The 16,507-nt window shown below is 45.9% G+C and overlaps 1 protein-coding gene across 1 annotated transcript in view; it reads left to right on the top strand.

Annotated features, from left to right (window-relative positions):
• LOC139370814 (calcium channel, voltage-dependent, L type, alpha 1D subunit, a) overlaps positions 1-16,507 on the top strand; it is a 157,370-nt gene that overhangs the window by 73,118 nt on the left and 67,745 nt on the right. Inside the window, exons 9-14 of the mRNA XM_071110596.1 lie at positions 8,076-8,248; positions 10,064-10,141; positions 11,725-11,812; positions 12,177-12,203; positions 12,732-12,892; positions 13,579-13,804. Of these exons, the coding sequence (XP_070966697.1) occupies positions 8,076-8,248; positions 10,064-10,141; positions 11,725-11,812; positions 12,177-12,203; positions 12,732-12,892; positions 13,579-13,804 (753 nt within the window). The remainder of the gene's footprint in view (positions 1-8,075; positions 8,249-10,063; positions 10,142-11,724; positions 11,813-12,176; positions 12,204-12,731; positions 12,893-13,578; positions 13,805-16,507) is intronic.

The following is a 16,507-nucleotide window of genomic DNA, read 5'->3' on the forward strand; positions in this document are numbered from 1 at the left end:
ACAATCGTTTCTGTAATCAGCGCTGTGGCTTCCTCTCGCCGTCCTTTATCGTACTTCTTTCCTGTGAAGACCCAGTCTATTGTCTCTTGTTCGGAGGCCTGCGCTGCTGTTAGCAACAGTTTGGGTCTCAAGGTGCCTCCCTTTCAGGTGGTTAAGCATTGCACCTGTACTGCCACTATAGCTCATTTCCACTTCGCCAAGTTTGCATTTCACCTACTTACTTAACTTCTCAAAGTATTGCCATGCCGGACTTCGCTGCTGTCGCTTCCCTGTCTCACTCTCTGCCGTTTTCCCAACTGTTAACGACGATGACTTGCGGAGCGCTTTATATCCTTTGGCAAATGATTTGAAAGATGCAGATCTCCTTCAACGAACATGACAGCGTTGCTGCATTAGGTATTTGTTGAGTTTATGGTTGGGCGATATTTGTTGAGTTTATGGTTGGGCGATATTTGTTGAGTTTATGGTTGGGCGATATTTGTTGAGTTTATGGTGGGGCGATATTTGTTGGTGACCTTCTTCTACGACATGCTACTCTAACTATCGCGATAGTATATGTTTTATTTGTCAAATGCGTCGTAAACAACAGGTGTAGACTAACAGTGAAACAAATGCTTACGTACAGGTCCTTTTCCAACAATGCCGAGTTAAAGCAGCTCTGTGCAGAAATCGCTATGCATTTCGCCTCATTTCAGTTTATGTGACAAAACAAGCACGTATAGTGTGATTGAGGTAGCTAGGCACGTATAGTGTGATTGAGGTAGCTAGGCACGTATAGTGTGATTGAGGTAGCTAGGCATGTATAGGTAGGGGTAAAGTGACAAGGCAACAGGATAAATAATAGACAGAAGCAGCAGTGTATGTGGTGAGTGTGAAAGTGTGTATGTGTGTGTGTGGCATCAGTATGCATGTGTGTGTGCATGTTATGTGTGTGTGGGTGTATGTAGTCAGTGCAAGAGAGTTGTGTAAAAAGGGTCAATGCAGGTAGTCCTGGTAGCCATTTGGTTATCTATTTAGCGGTATTGTTTAGCAGTCTTATGGCATGGGGTTAGAAAATGTTCAGGGTCCTGTTGGTTCCAGACTTGATGAACTGGCACCGCTTGCCATGTGGTAGCAGAGAGAACAGTCTATGGCTTTGGTGGCAGAAGTCTTTGACCATTTTTTGGGCCTTCCTCTGACACCGCCTGGCATAGAGGTTCGGGACAACTGGGAGCTGGGCCCCAGTGATGTACTGGGCCGTACTCACCACCCTCTGTAGCTCCATGCGGTCGGGTGCCTTGCAGTTACCGTACCAAGCGGTGATGCAGCCAGTCAAGATGCTCTCAATGGTGCAGCTGTTGAACTTTTTGAGGATTTGAGGGCCCATGTCAATCTAACAGTAGTGCTTCCGTCCCTCTGAACAGGGACCCTCGGAACACGACAACAAAACATTGACAACAAAACATTGTTCCCTATCGCTCCACAAAAGCCGCAGCTCTTTTCTGAGCAAGAGAAACAACTAATTCAAGGTTGTCACCGACTGAAATGCAACCAGTATGCACCGCTAACTAGCTAGCTATTTCATACTGGTTACACCAAATCTTTTCAGATTCCTGAGGGGCAAGAGGTGCTGTTGTACCCTCTTCACAACTGTGTGGGTGTGTGTGGACCATGTTAATTCCTTAGTGATGTGTGATCAGTTTCCTGTAGTCCACGGTCAGATCCTTGGTCTTACTGACATTGAGGGAGAGGTTGTTGTCCTTGCACAACACTGCCATGTCTCTGACCTCCTCCCTATAGGCTGTCTCATCATCATTGGTGATCATTCCTACCACCGTCATGTCATCGGCAAACTTGATGATGGTGTTGGAGTCATGCGCAGCCACACAGTCATGAGTGAACAGGGAGTACAGGAGGGGACTAAGCACACACCCCTGAAGGGCCCCGTTTTGTTGGTCAGTGTGACGAATGTGTTTTTGCCTACCTACAGCATGCCTACAGTATTCATTGACTACAGCTACAGTATTGCTTTTGTCCAGGTCTGTGAGGGCAGTGTGGAGTGCAATAGAGATTGCGTCATCTGTTGGGCTGGTATGCAAATTTGAGTGGGACCTAGGTGTCTGGGATGATGGTGTTGATGTGAGCCATGACCAGCCTTTCCAAAGGATTTCATGGCTATAGATGTGAGGCCGGTTACCATGGTGTTTTTGGGCAGGGGAACTATGGTGGTCTGGTTGAAACAAGTTAGTATTACAGACTGGGGCAGGGATAGGTTGAACATGTCAGTGAAGACACTTGCCAGCTGCCAGGATGATATAATAGTTTTGCACCGTTAATGACTAGATTATTCCAGACTCTGCATAGTTTTTTGCATATTTACTATATTATAGTCAAATTCTCAGTAATAGTCGCATACATTCTCATTAAATAATCTTAGTATGGCTTCAACATATTCAGCATATTGATTGAGGGCGGCAGCTAGCCTAGTGGTTAAGATCATTGGGCCAGTAACCGAAAGGTCACTGGTTTGAATCCCTGAGCCGAATACTAGGAAAAATCTGCCGATGTGCCCTTGAGCAAGGCAGTCAATCCTAATTGCTCTAGATAAGAGAGTCTGCTAAGCTATTAAAACGTTAATATTGCACTTCACTATATATCGACAAAGTCAAATCTCACGATATTCAATTTATTCATATATTGGCCAATCCTAGTTTTTTAAAAAAATGTTTTTTTCCTCTTTGTGATTACATTGGTTTTCGGTTATGTTCCAAATGTTAACGACAGGGTTGGAAATGAACACCCGCCAAATCTTGTAGATTTGGTCATTGGCAGGTAACAATGGATCTTTCACCAGCCACGTTGGCGGATGGTCACACAGCATTTGGGAGACTTTTTGGAATCCAAAACCCACATGTAGAAGTTGGTGGAATTGACGAGAAAAGTTACTCAAGTGTGACTTTGCGTTCGTGTTTCTTGGCCAGTTACATAGTTTTGTTCACATGCGATATGATTTCATTTGCTAGGTTTTTTTTTTATTCACATTTTTGAGTTTTGCTGCAACTATATGCTGCTAGGAAGACATCGCAGTCTAAGATTTCTTTCATCACAGACAAGCAAGTGCCCAAGTAACCACGGTAACGGCCCACACATATTTTTGTCTCACCTAATGATTGTGCTTGATTGAGCATGGATCAGGGCCGGCCCTGGACGTTCTGCCTCCCTAGGCGAGACAATGGACAGAGAAATAGGCATTCTTACCATATTTCTCAATGTCAAACCAGAGTGTCTTGTTTGCAACGCTGTTGGCAAATAGTAACATTTTAGACATCCTTACGAAATCTAAGCATGTCACTTTCAAAAGATACCTTTACCACACAGACAGAGGCTCTGCCGACGCCGAAAATGTTTGTATAACCCAGCAACAGAAGTGCTTCCCGAAGAGGTGCCTGGGATTAAACAAACATCTTCTCTCTTCAGAAAGAGAAAAGCTCAATTAATAGGGACAGAATAGCAAAGTACATTTGTTTCATCTCCTCGAATATTATAGGCTGCAGCTCAGCTTCAGATTGTCATAGAGAGGAATCAATATATCCCCATATGCATTGGAGTCACATCTTTCGCGGGCATTTTTGCACTTGTTTCTACCACAAGGCATCACCAAGTTAAGCATTATTATATAACACTTAATATAATCTGGAAATGATTTATGTATTTATTTCAAAATATAAAGCTAACAATAGATATCCCTTTTTGCCCTTTTCTTTAACAAAGGGTATGTGATACCCTCACTCAACTCGAGCCCTGGTTTTAACCAAACACACCAAGCCCTTCCCAGACATCTGTGCATGCGACAGTATCTATGGATAGAATAATTGTGTCTGTCAAACAGGTAGGCTTATCATTTATTTTTTGGAATAGGAAGAAATAGGCTCCAATTATATATGTAATTCGATGATTATTTATGCCCGTACATTGAGTTTATTTACATGTCGAAGTTGATTGTACAACATCAGTTTCAGAATGTATTTATTTCGTCTCCACTTAGAGTGGCCTCTTTCCTCTGCTGTGGTGCTGCATTGCAGTCAGTGATGTGTTCTCCCTGTTGCTGTCCATGGTCCTGAAATCAGAGAGAGAGAGAGAGAGAGAGAGAGAGAGAGAGAGAGAGAGAGAGAGAGAGAGAGAGAGAGAGAGAGAGAGAGAGAGAGAGAGAGAGAGAGAGAGAGAGAGAGAGAGAGAGAGAGAGAGAGAGAGAGAGAGAGAGAGAGAGAGAGAGAGAGAGAGAGAGAGAGAGAGAAGGCAGTCTATTTAAATCTAAAGAATACAAAGTAAACGGGCGATAGATAATTGAGTAATCTTACAAATTAATACGAGTGTATGATCAACACTTACCTTTCGTTCAAAGACAAGTTGACTCACCTGGCTTTCCTGGCAGCAAAAGCATGTGCATACATGCTTGTTGGAGGTTGATTTCGTAAGACAACTCGTGCTCAATTGAAATGGCGGCGAGCCCATTGAGTGTCTCTCTTGATTCATAGTAGAGCGCAGGTAGTTTTTGATGCGTCTGAGCTTGGAGAATGTGCACTCCACTTGCCACTGTCACGGGAACTGTGAGAAGAACTCTCAGGGCAACAAAGGCATTGGGATACAAAAATACCATTTGGTGTCTGGATATGTACGTCGAGTGATTTTGCCTCACTGTCCACTGACTTTGAGCTCATTACACAGATCATTTGCTTCGATGTCTCTGGAATCCCTGTGCGTAAGGGTCCTCTCCAGTGTTGCAGTCCCTGGTAAGCGCTGCAGTGTCCATGTCCTAGATGGTGGGAATGTTGTACCGGATGCTGAAAACACTGCTGTGCTCTTCAAAGCTGCGTAAAGAGCTCGTTGATGGACTGGCAGAATCAAGAATCTGATTAAAGAAATGTACTTTGAATTTCTGCTGAGGGTCAGTCACGGGCTCGTCCTCACCCTCGTAGCGAAACAGATACCCTTTCTTCCTGGGACGGACCGTGGGCTGCACTGTGAAACAGGGCTCAATACCCAACTATTTTGCGCTTGCAAATGCACCAGCCCTGGTTGAGTTCAGTTGAGCCACTACTAGTGAAAGGTTAAAACTCACTGCCAGCAAACTCTTACTGGTGATGTTGACTTCGAACAAGATGTCATACCAAATGACCACTGGCACATGAAGCCAAAATTGTTCATCTTGGCGGCAATGCTGTTTGCCTCCAAACTTGTTTTAGCACCACAGCTGTCTGTGAGCTTGGTGTCGGTGGCGATCGACAACAGGGCATCATAAATCTCCCCGAGTTGGTAACGCACAGGTTTCACTGCCTCCACCTGGCTCTCCCATCTCGTGGTGCTGAGAGGTCTCACTGTGAGTCCATCTTTTACCTGCTCTTTCAGCACGTCCCAGCGGTGTGTAGATCCAGATAAAAAATGTATAAATCTCTTGGATGGTGTTAAAAATCTCAGCCGCCTCCAAACAACACGATGCTGCATCAGAGAGAACCAGGTTCAGCAAGTGCGCGCTGCATGGCACAAAACAAGGCCCTCGGATTGACATCCTCTCTTTTGAATGCTGCTGTGCCTCCCTCGCATATTCACCCCGTTGTCATATCCCTGAACCTGTCACGTCCGTGATGGCGACGTCATGTTTCTGTTGTTTTGAGATGAGCAACTCCCACCCCCCCTTGCGTAAAGCAGTCCACTAAACTCCAGGAAGTGCTCACTTGTGCGCACTGCCCCATCATCCCCTGTTGAAAGAAACCGCACCACCGTGGTCATCTGCTCTGTTTTGCTCTTGTCTGGTGCGCATTACACACTGTCGGCTGGATCTATTGTGCCAGCATGTCAATGATTTCATTCTGGATTCTTTTACCCGAGGTAGTGCACGTGTGTTTCTTTGGACTGTATTCTCCTTACACTCTCCTTCATGATACCCAGCATTTCCACAAACTTCAGAAGTTTCCCATTATTTGGCTCGTTCAGCCTGTCGGTGGTCCCGCGTAACGCAATGTTCTTCGGTGGCCGTTACGCTTATCAGGGCTATGAGCCTCTGCAGCACCTGCTGCCAGTGGAGAGTCTCTCCGTCAATAGCCCGTTTGGGGCTTGGGCATCAATAGTTTGCTTGGCCACCAACCTGATATCCCGCACCTTCCACCTCTGCAAACTATCTAGGTGGTCATGCGACTTCTCATGCGAGCTGAGGAGGGTGGCACAGATTCTTCCAGTCCCTGGTTCCATCCCTGACCAGCGCAGATTTGCGCTCGTGTGAAAAAAGTTTGCAGAAAAAAAACAGACGGTTGCATTGTTTTGCTTGGAATGGACCAGCTGTAACGCTCGTCGTTGCATGAAGACGGAGTGGACCAAAGTGCAGCGTGGTGCGTGTCCATGATCATTTATTTAAACTGAACACTGAGACAAAATAACAAAATGGAACGAAACGAAACAGTTCTGTCAGGTGCAGACACAAAACAGAAAACAACCCACAATACACAGGTGGGAAAGGCTACCTAAGTATGGTTAGACAGCTGTCCCTGATTGAGAACCATACCCGGCCAAAACAAAGAAATACAAAACATTGAAAAATGAACATAGAATGCCCACCCAAATCACACCCTGACCAAACCAAAATAGAGACATAAAAAGCTCAAAGGTCAGGGTGTGACACAAGCCATGGTCTCTCCACTCTCTCCCTGTTCGCCATCCTCCCTTTGTAGTGGGCCACTTTCTTAGCCCCTCATCTTTCCTCATCTCTTAGCCCCTCATCTCTCCTCATCTCTTAGCCCCTCATCTCTCCTCATCTCTTAGCCCCTCATCTCTCCTCATCTCTTAGCCCCTCATCTCTCCTCATCTCTTAGCCCCTCATCTCTCCTCATCTCTTAGCCCCTCATCTCTCCTCATCGCTTAGCCCCTCATCTCTCCTCATCTCTTAGCCCCTCATCTCTCCTCATCTCTTAGCCCCTCATCTCTCCTCATCTCTTAGCCCCTCATCTCTCCTCATCTCTTAGCCCCTCATCTCTCCTCATCTCTTAGCCCCTCATCTTTCCTCATCTCTTATCCCCTCATCTCTCCTCATCTCTTAGCCCCTCATCTCTCCTCATCTCTTAGCCCCTCATCTTTCCTCATCTCTTAGCCCCTCCTTATCCTGATGTGGCCCAGCCTGCACTAACATATCCTGTAAAGATCCATTCGTATATATTTTGGCCACTCACCGGGATCTTATGTTTTTCGTCTGGGAGCCGAATTTAGCAGCAGCACCACCACTGTCATCGGGGACGGGGAGCAACGAATCTGAGTCTGGGTCCAAGATAGTAGGGTCTTCCACCGGCATTGTTTGGAGGTGTGGCTAGGCCTGGTGCGACCACACAATTGTCAAAATGCCGCCCCAAATTCAAGTGCCGCCATAGGCAGCCGCCTAATCTTGCCTAATGGGAGGGCCGGCCCTGGCATGGATCATTCCCAAAAACGTTTATTCGCGAACTTTTAGTCATTGTAATCCTAGATGTATTTGTGTGCTTCTACATTTCTACTTAGAAACACATCATGTAGCCTACTCCTTGTAAAAAATATCAGCGTAGAGCCCTGAACTGTAATTGTAAAAAGACGGATCACTCAGCATTTTGTGTCAAGGCAGGCACATTGTTGATTCTTCATGTTGAGTCGTAGAACTGTTCATCTGTTTTTATTATTGGATCTAAATTACTTATTTGAACATACATTGGTTAAAAGACGCAGGTCACAAAAAGGAAATGAAATGAAGCAGTATACCCCATTACTCATTACTTGTAATACATTTCTCTGTTTTTTCAGATTTTTGGTATAACAAGGGAGTAAAAAATATTTGGGCTGGTTTTAAACGGTAAACTATCCCATAAAAAAGTAGTATTATTTTTTTTAAATGTTCACCCCTAGAACTAACTGTACAACAGTCTGTATACAAATTGTGTGAAATGAACCGTTATTGAGTCCGAGAGTGTGTTTTGTGTGTGATTTTGTGCGCATGCGTACTCTACCGTGTGTGTAACTGCGTGTGTGTTCTGTGTGTGTGTTCTGCGTGTGTGTTCTCTGTGTGTGCGCGCGTGTGCCCGCAGAGAGTTCTCCAAGGAGAGAGAGAAGGCCAAGGCTCGTGGAGACTTTCAGAAACTGAGAGAGAAGCAACAGCTGGATGAGGACCTCAAGGGCTACCTGGACTGGATCACTCAGGCCGAGGACATCGATCCAGAGAACGAGGACGAGGAGGTCTACGAGGAGGGCAAACGCAACCGTAAGCACCCTACGACGCACGCGCGCGGACCTGCGCACATGCGCTTCCCTAAAACGCGCATGAACGTGTGCACGAGACGACTAAAAATGTATTTGATTTGACACACGCACACTAGCCTAAAACACACACGGTGCGAGAGCTGCCAGTGAATGTACCTGTGTACAACAGAAGACTGAGAGAGTCCACAGTATGAGCAGCGTCATGTTGAGGAGCTACTGAAGGTTTCCAGTGTGAATATCTGGTATTTCCCAGTCCAGTCGCCCTAATTGACCACATACTGTAATTCTGTGTTCAGGGTTACTGTTAAATCCACACACACACACACTAAAATATTGCACACTCACACTCGCTCGAACACTCGCACACACACACTTGCATGCTCTATTATCATAGCCTTCCTCAGTTCACACCTTAGCGATGGGTGCAGAGCTCTCTGTGTACCAGTTGAGTTAGGCTGAGGAGGGAGAACAGGGATACATCACATTACTCTAGCAGATAAAAGGCCGCAATCCAAAATCCTATATAAGCAGCGCATGATGCAGAGCAGACACAGCGAAACTGCTACTACCCATTCATACAGCTATCTTCAGTATCTCTCTCCACCCCTCCCTATCAACCAGTGAGCAGCACTACACTACTACATCGCTCACCCCCCCCTTTCCCCTAAAACGTGCCAAGCTTTAGAGTTGAACCACACCTCTTTCGCTGTGTATCTTTACAGTTGAACCACACCTCTTTCGCTGTGTATCTTTAGAGCTGCAGCTCTCCTGTACTCTCTCTCCACACCGCAGAGCTTCCAGTACACGGTCCCAGTTCCGCTCCTGTTCACCAACCAGGGAGATTTTAGTCAAACGTCTTTGCCAAGCTTCCAAATACACTGTTGTTTTAGTTGGCCGTTTCTCCTTTTCGACCCCAAATTAGTCTGGAGTCAATGACCGGATTTCGTCTTTGAACCTTTAAACCAAGTTCAGTAAAGTAAGGTATAGTAAATGATCGTCAAAAAAGAAATACAGCCAAGTATATTCAAATATGTTCACGTACGGGAAAATAAGGCGTAGTAAAGTCTGATCATTCTAGCGTTTACCATCAGAATTAGAACCACGGCCTCCATCCACACACCGTCAACAGAAACACCGCCTGGATAGTAATGTGATAGGAGGTATGGTAGTAGTAGGAACTTCAGTCTTAGAAGCTGGCCTTCTAGTGCTGGGAATGCTTGGCACTGGGCTGAAGGTCAGGGGTTATAATAACATGGATCCCCTTGGCGATGCCAACCATGTGAAAGGTATCATGCTGGCTTTTCTGTGGCTGTCACCAGGTCCGGGGCCATGACACGAGAGACTGTATGCTAACATGTACATGTGAAATGCTGTTCATTTGCATTTCAGCATGTTCGTATACTATAGACTGTAGTGCTACTGATCTGTATTGTATTGTACTGTACTGTACCCCCCCTCCCCTGGCCTGCAGACACTAGCTTCCTGCCATGTGACTAACAGCTGCCCGTCTTCCTCTTCTGCTCCTCTTCAGTGTCTACTACAGTCCATCCTACTGGTGTCAGTGTCAGTGGTGCTGGTGTTGTCAGTCAGTGTCGCTGTTGCCAGCTGTACTGTTGCTGTTGTTGATGCTGTTGTTGTTACTGTTGTTGTTGTTACCTTTGATGTTGTTGTTGTTGTTACTGTTGTTGTGGTGAATTGTCACTGTGCTGCTCTATCTCGTCTTGATAGAGGCCTATTCTCGCCCCCATGTTTCTCTGCTGTGCCGTGTGGCGCGCTGCTGTCTGAATGCATGGGCTTGCATGCTTTACACATGAAGGGGTGACTCTGGCTGACCTCACAGAGAAGAAGAAAGGAAGCAGGTTTGGGTGGTTCAGCCAGTCCTCCGACACTCATGGTAAATCCCCTGGTTTTCCCTTCCACATTGAAAAAGTAAGTGTGTGTGTGTGTGTGTGTGGGTGAGCCTGCAATTGTGTGTGAAAGCTGGTGTGTTTGTGTATATAGTAATGTGTGCAGCCTCATCCCCCTGCTTGTGCTTTGCTATTGTGATTGACCCTTCTGTTTGAGAATCCCTGTCTTTTTGATCGAGCTTTTCCTTTTGTATACAGTGCCTTCGGAAAGTATTCAGACCCCTTCCCCTTTTCCCACATTTCGTTCCGTTACAGCCTTATTCTAAAATTGATTAATTTAAAAAAAAAATCTCCTCATCGATCTACACACAATACCCCATAACGACAAAGCGAAAACAGGTTTTTAGAAATGTGTGCTAATTTATTACAAATAAAAAAAACGGAAATACCTTATTTGCACCGAGTGTTTGATAAAGCCTCTCCTGCTGCTTCTGACTGAATGAGTCCAGAATCAGATGAGGAACACCAGGGATCAGAATAGTAATACATACTTCCGCAGTTGATGCCAGGCACTCAACTTCTTTCCCTCTCGCCCTCTCTCTATGCACAGCCCAGTTTAAAGCAGCTAGGCTAAGGGCTCCGTGTGAATTGGCAAACGGGATTAAACCCAGATCACTACATCCAACAGCATTCAGATTATGAGAGAGAGAGAGAGAGAGAGAGAGAGAGAGAGAGAGAGAGAGAGAGAGAGAGAGAGAGAGAGAGAGAGAGAGAGAGAGAGAGAGAGAGAGAGAGAGAGAGAGAGAGAGAGAGAGAGAGAGCCAAAGAGAGAGTCAAAAAGAACGCTTTCACACAAACTAAGCAGCGAGAGACGTACCCTCGTACCCTCGCACAAACAGACTGTGCTCTCACATTAAATTTGTAGCGCTGGATCAGAAATGGGCTTAGGCGGTGGGTGTGGCAAGGGGGCGTGGCAACAGGCACGGTCCGGTGAAGAGAAACGTTTGTCTTTTTTTTTGTATTTCCTGCAAATCTACACATTTCTCCTTGTAACTGAGATACATTTTTGCAGTTTTAAAGCTAATTTCCTACAAATCTATGCATTTTGCCACGGCTAATTGACGAACATAATAACAAAGTCAATACTGCTAAATTCTTTCTGTCCGCACGTCTCTAACGCCGCACGATAAGTCAGTGATGATTACAATGACCATACCAGTAACTATTTTAGATAAGTTAGTTAGTTAATTAAAAGATATTCAGATTTTTCTTTCTTTCTTGTTTTTCTACCTACTTTAGAGACGGTCTATTGTCATTCTGATGCTCATGGATTTGGTTTTGGGAGGTATCGTCCTTTGAAACTGAATTTGTGTCATTGTTTTTTTTTAAACAAACAGGGATTTCTTAGAAAGGCCTGGCGTAATCTGACCGATCTTTCTTTTGTTGAGGAATTTGTTGACGAAGGAGGTTTATTTTCTCGGGGATGTGTTTGACACACCACAGCTGTGGTACCTAGGGTGCGACTGCGTACTGTTTGGTGTGTGTGTGTGTGTGAGACATGTACGGTGTGTCATGTGAGGTTGTGTGTGTGTGCGTATGATTCACTCTGGCACTCTGTTTGCTGCCACAGTGAGTATACCAGCCAGTGAGACGGAGTCGGTGAACACAGAGAACGTGGCCGAGGATGAGGTGAAGACACCGTGCTGCGGACCTTTTTGGTGAGAACCCCCCCCCCCCCCCAACCACTAATGCAGTACTGTACCTTTAGAACGTAACCTTGGATACCATAGAAACGAGCACATTCTTTACGGAAACACAACCTCTGTCACCTGAGTGAACTGTCGTGTGAACCCGTGTGTGTGTGTGGTCTGTTCATCTGCGTCTGTCCTCTATCCTGTCGGGACAACCGCTGGTATAAAACGAGCTTCAATAATACACCTCTGTTTGATTCATTCTAAGACCACTCCTGTTCAGTCATAAAGATGGTACATAGGACATGTGGCTTCGTACTAAATCCATGAATATCCTGCAGTCAGCAAGCTGAACTGATGTTAATATAAACGTCTCGATTGTTTTTTCCAGTCAAAAAATTTCAAAGTCAAAGTTCAGGTCAGTGAAAACCGCCTCGCATGTGTCCTTGCTCGATGCATGCAGCGGCGGTCTGTTCAGTGAAACGTACATTTCTCTGCATGAAGTTGTGACGTCTGTTATTTCCGTATATACGTGGAAGCTCGCTTTGGTTTCTCTGCTGTATGTGCTGTTCTGATCTCTGGAGTCTGCTTTAATGAGTCAGCAGGTAATAAATCAACTCCACCTACCCTTTAAACAAGTCAGCATGTAATCTTGGGCATCGGGAGGAACTGGAGGAGCTGGAGCCTTATGCAGCGTTTTTACACTTTGTGATGTATACTGCATGCGATGCGGTTCTCTCCCTCTCCCAAAGTTCATTGACTTCTCTTTCCTAAGTTTTCTTCAGATTTTATTTGAATACAGTTCCTGCCTAAACCCCAACTTTCTATACAGTATGTCCTAACCCCCCTCTAACCATCGACACCCCCCCCCCCCTTTCTTCAATGAAAACCTCCCCGGGCTGCCCCTAATCGTCTCCTTTTGCTGACATCACTTCCTGTCTCACAGTCGGCGCTGGCGTCGCTGGAACAGGTTCTGCCGCAGAAAGTGCCGGGTGGCGGTGAAATCGGTGCCTTTCTATTGGCTGGTGATCATCCTGGTGTTTCTCAACACGCTCACCATCTCCTCCGAGCACTACAACCAGCCTGACTGGCTCACACAAGTACAGGGTTAGTACACTACAACCAGCCTGACTGGGTTACACAAGTACAGGGTTAGTACACTACAACATGCCTGACTGGGCTACACACATACAGGGTTAGTACACTACAACCAACTACAACCAGCCTGACTGGGCTACACACATACAGGGTTAGTACACTACAACCAGCCTGACTGGGTTACACACGTACAGGGTTAGTACACTACAACCAGCCTGACTGGGTTACACACGTACAGGGTTAGTACACTACAACCAGCCTGACTGGGTTACACACGTACAGAGTTAGTACTCTACAACCAGCCTGACTGGGTTACACACGTACATAGTTAGTACTCTACAACCAGCCTGACTGGGTTACACAAGTACAGGGTTAGTACACTACAACCAGCCTGACTGGGTTACACAAGTACAGGGTTAGTACACTACAACCAGCCTGACTGGGTTACACACGTACATAGTTAGTACTCTACAACCAGCCTGACTGGGTTACACACGTACAGAGTTAGTACACTACAACCAGCCTGACTGGGTTACACAAGTACAGGGTTAGTACCCTACACTGCACACTGGCTACCACTGTCAGGTCAGGTGGTAAGGAAAAACTCCTGTCCCTAACTATAGTATCTCTGATATTTGTAATACTGTTCATGTGTTATATTGACTGACACCTCCCTCTGCCCTGCGTGTTTCCAGACGTGGCAAACAAGGTTCTGCTGGGCATGTTTACGTGTGAGATGATGACCAAGATGTACAGTCTGGGCCTGCAGGCCTACTTTGTGTCCCTGTTCAACCGATTTGACTGCTTCGTGGTGTGTGGAGGCATCACCGAGACCATCCTGGTGGAGCTGGCCATCATGTCTCCTCTGGGCATCTCCGTGTTCCGCTGTGTCCGCTTGCTCAGGATCTTCAAGGTCACACGGTGAGACCACTTTCATGTGGAGTAGGGTGAAGTTGTCCCATGGCGCTGATCTTGGGTCAGCTTTGCTCACCCACTAATGGTTAAAGTAAGGATTGGAGGAGGGGAAGCTGATCATAGATCTATACCGAGGGGAAACTTCACCCCGAATCAATGCTTTCATCACATGCTTCGTAAACAACAGGTGTAGACTAACAGTGAAATGCTTACTTACGAGTCCTTTTCCAACAATGCAGAATCAAGAGAAAGAGAAAATAAACATAGAAATAGTGACACAAGGAATAAATATCAATCAATCAAATTTATTTATAAAGCCCTTCTTACATCAGCTGATACAGGGAAGACATCCTCCACCCTCATGTGGTACCCTTCCTGCAGGCTCATCCTGACACAACCCTCCAGCATGACATTGCCATCAGCCATACTGCTCATTCTGTGCGTGATTTCCTGCAAGACAGGAATGTCAGTGTTCTGCCATGGCCAGCGAAGAGCAAGGATCTCAGTCTCATTGAGCATGTCTGGGACCTGTTGGATCGGAAGGTGAGGGCTAGGGCCATTCCCCCCAGAAATATCCGGGAACTTGCAGGTGCCTTGGTGGAAGAGTGGGGTAACATCTCACAGCATGAACTGGAAAATCTGGTGCAGTCCACAAGGAGGAGATGCACTGTACTACTTAATGCAGCTGGTGGCCACACCAGATATTGACTGTTACTTTATATTTTGACCCCCCCTTTGTTCAGGAACACATTACTCAAATCAAATCAAATCAAATTTATTTATATAGCCCTTCGTACATCAGCTGATATCTCAAAGTGCTGTACAGAAACCCAGCCTAAAACCCCAAACAGCAATCAATGCAGGTGTAGAAGCACGGTGGCTAGGAACACTTCCCTAGAAAGGCCGGAACCTAGGAAGAAACCTAGAGAGGAACCAGGCTATGAGTCCTCTTCTTCCTCTTCAGTCCTCTTCTGGCTGTGCCGGGTGGAGATTATAACAGAACATGGCCAAGATGTTCAAATGTTCATAGATGACCAGCAGGATCAAATAATAGTAATCACAGTGGTTGTCGAGGGTGCAACAGGTCAGCACCTCAGGAGTAAATGTCAGTTGGCTTTTCATAGCCGATCATTCAGAGTATCTCTACCGCTCCTCCTGTCTCTAGAGAGTTGAAAACAGCAGGTCTGGGACAAGTAGCACAACCGGTGAACAGGTCAGGGTTCCATAGCCGCAGGCAGAACAGTTGAAACTGAAGCAGCAGAACGGCCAGGTGTACGTACTGGGGCCATCAAGGAGTCATCAGGCCAGGTAGTCCTGAGTTATGGTCCTAGGGCTCAGGGCCTCCAAGAGAGATAGAGAGAGAAAGATAGAAAGAAAGAAAGAAAGAAAGAGAGAAAGAAAGAGAGAAAAAGAGAAGGAGAGACAGATTTAGAAAGAGCATACTTAAATTCACACAAGACACCGGATAAGACAGGAGAAATACTCCAGATATAACAGACTGACCCTAGCCCCCCGACACATAAACTACTTCAGCATAAATACTGGAGGCTGAGACATGAGGGGTCAGGAAACACTGTGGCCCCGTCTGACGATACCCGCAGACAAGGCCAAACAGGCAGGATATAACCCCACCCACTTTGCCAATGCACAGCCCCCACACCACTAGAGGGATATCTTCAACCACCAACTTACCATCCTGAGACAAGGCCCAAGTATAGCCCACAAAGATCTCCGCCAAGGCACAACCCAAGGGGGGACACCAACCCGGACAGGAAGATCACGTCAGTGACTCAACCCACTCAAGTGATGCACCCCTCCTAGAGACGGCATGGAAGAGCACCAGTAAGCCAGTGACTCAGCCCCTATAATAGTGGTTGAGTCAGTGAATTACTAATAACAATAAAGAGTAAAAAGAACATGGTGCAATATTGTCTGGTACAGGGAGTATGGCTATATACAGGGAGTACCGGGCAATAACATGGCTATATACATGGAGTACCAGGTAATAACATGGCTATATACATGGAGTACCAGGTAATAACATGGCTATATACAGGGAGTACCGGGCAATAACATGGCTATATACAGGGAGTACCGGGCAATAACATGGCTATATACATGGAGTACCAGGTAATAACATGGCTATATACATGGAGTACCAGGTAATAACATGGCTATATACAGGGAGTACCGGGCAATAACATGGCTATATACATGGAGTACCAGGTAATAACATGGCTATATACATGGAGTACCAGGTAATAACATGGTTATATACAGGGAGTACCGGGCAATAACATGGCTTATTTACATGGAGTACCAGGTAATAACATGGCTATATACAGGGAGTACCGGGTAATAACATGGCTATATACAGGGAGTACCGGGCAATAACATGGCTATATCCAGGGAGTACCAGGTAATAACAAAGCTATATACAGGGAGTACCAGGTAATAACATGGCTATATACAGGGAGTACCGGGCAATAACATGGCTATATCCAGGGAGTACCAGGTAATAACATGGCTATATACATGGAGTACCAGGTAATAACATGGCTATATACAGGGAGTACCGGGCAATAACATGGCTATATACATGGAGTACCAGGTAATAACATGGCTATATACAGGGAGTACCGGGTAATAACATGGCTATATACAGGTAGTACCGGGTAATAACATGGCTATATCCAGGGAGTACCGGGT

Source organism: Oncorhynchus clarkii, chromosome 17, assembly GCF_045791955.1.
Source record: "Oncorhynchus clarkii lewisi isolate Uvic-CL-2024 chromosome 17, UVic_Ocla_1.0, whole genome shotgun sequence".
In the NCBI taxonomy this organism is placed as follows: Eukaryota; Metazoa; Chordata; class Actinopteri; order Salmoniformes; family Salmonidae; genus Oncorhynchus; species Oncorhynchus clarkii.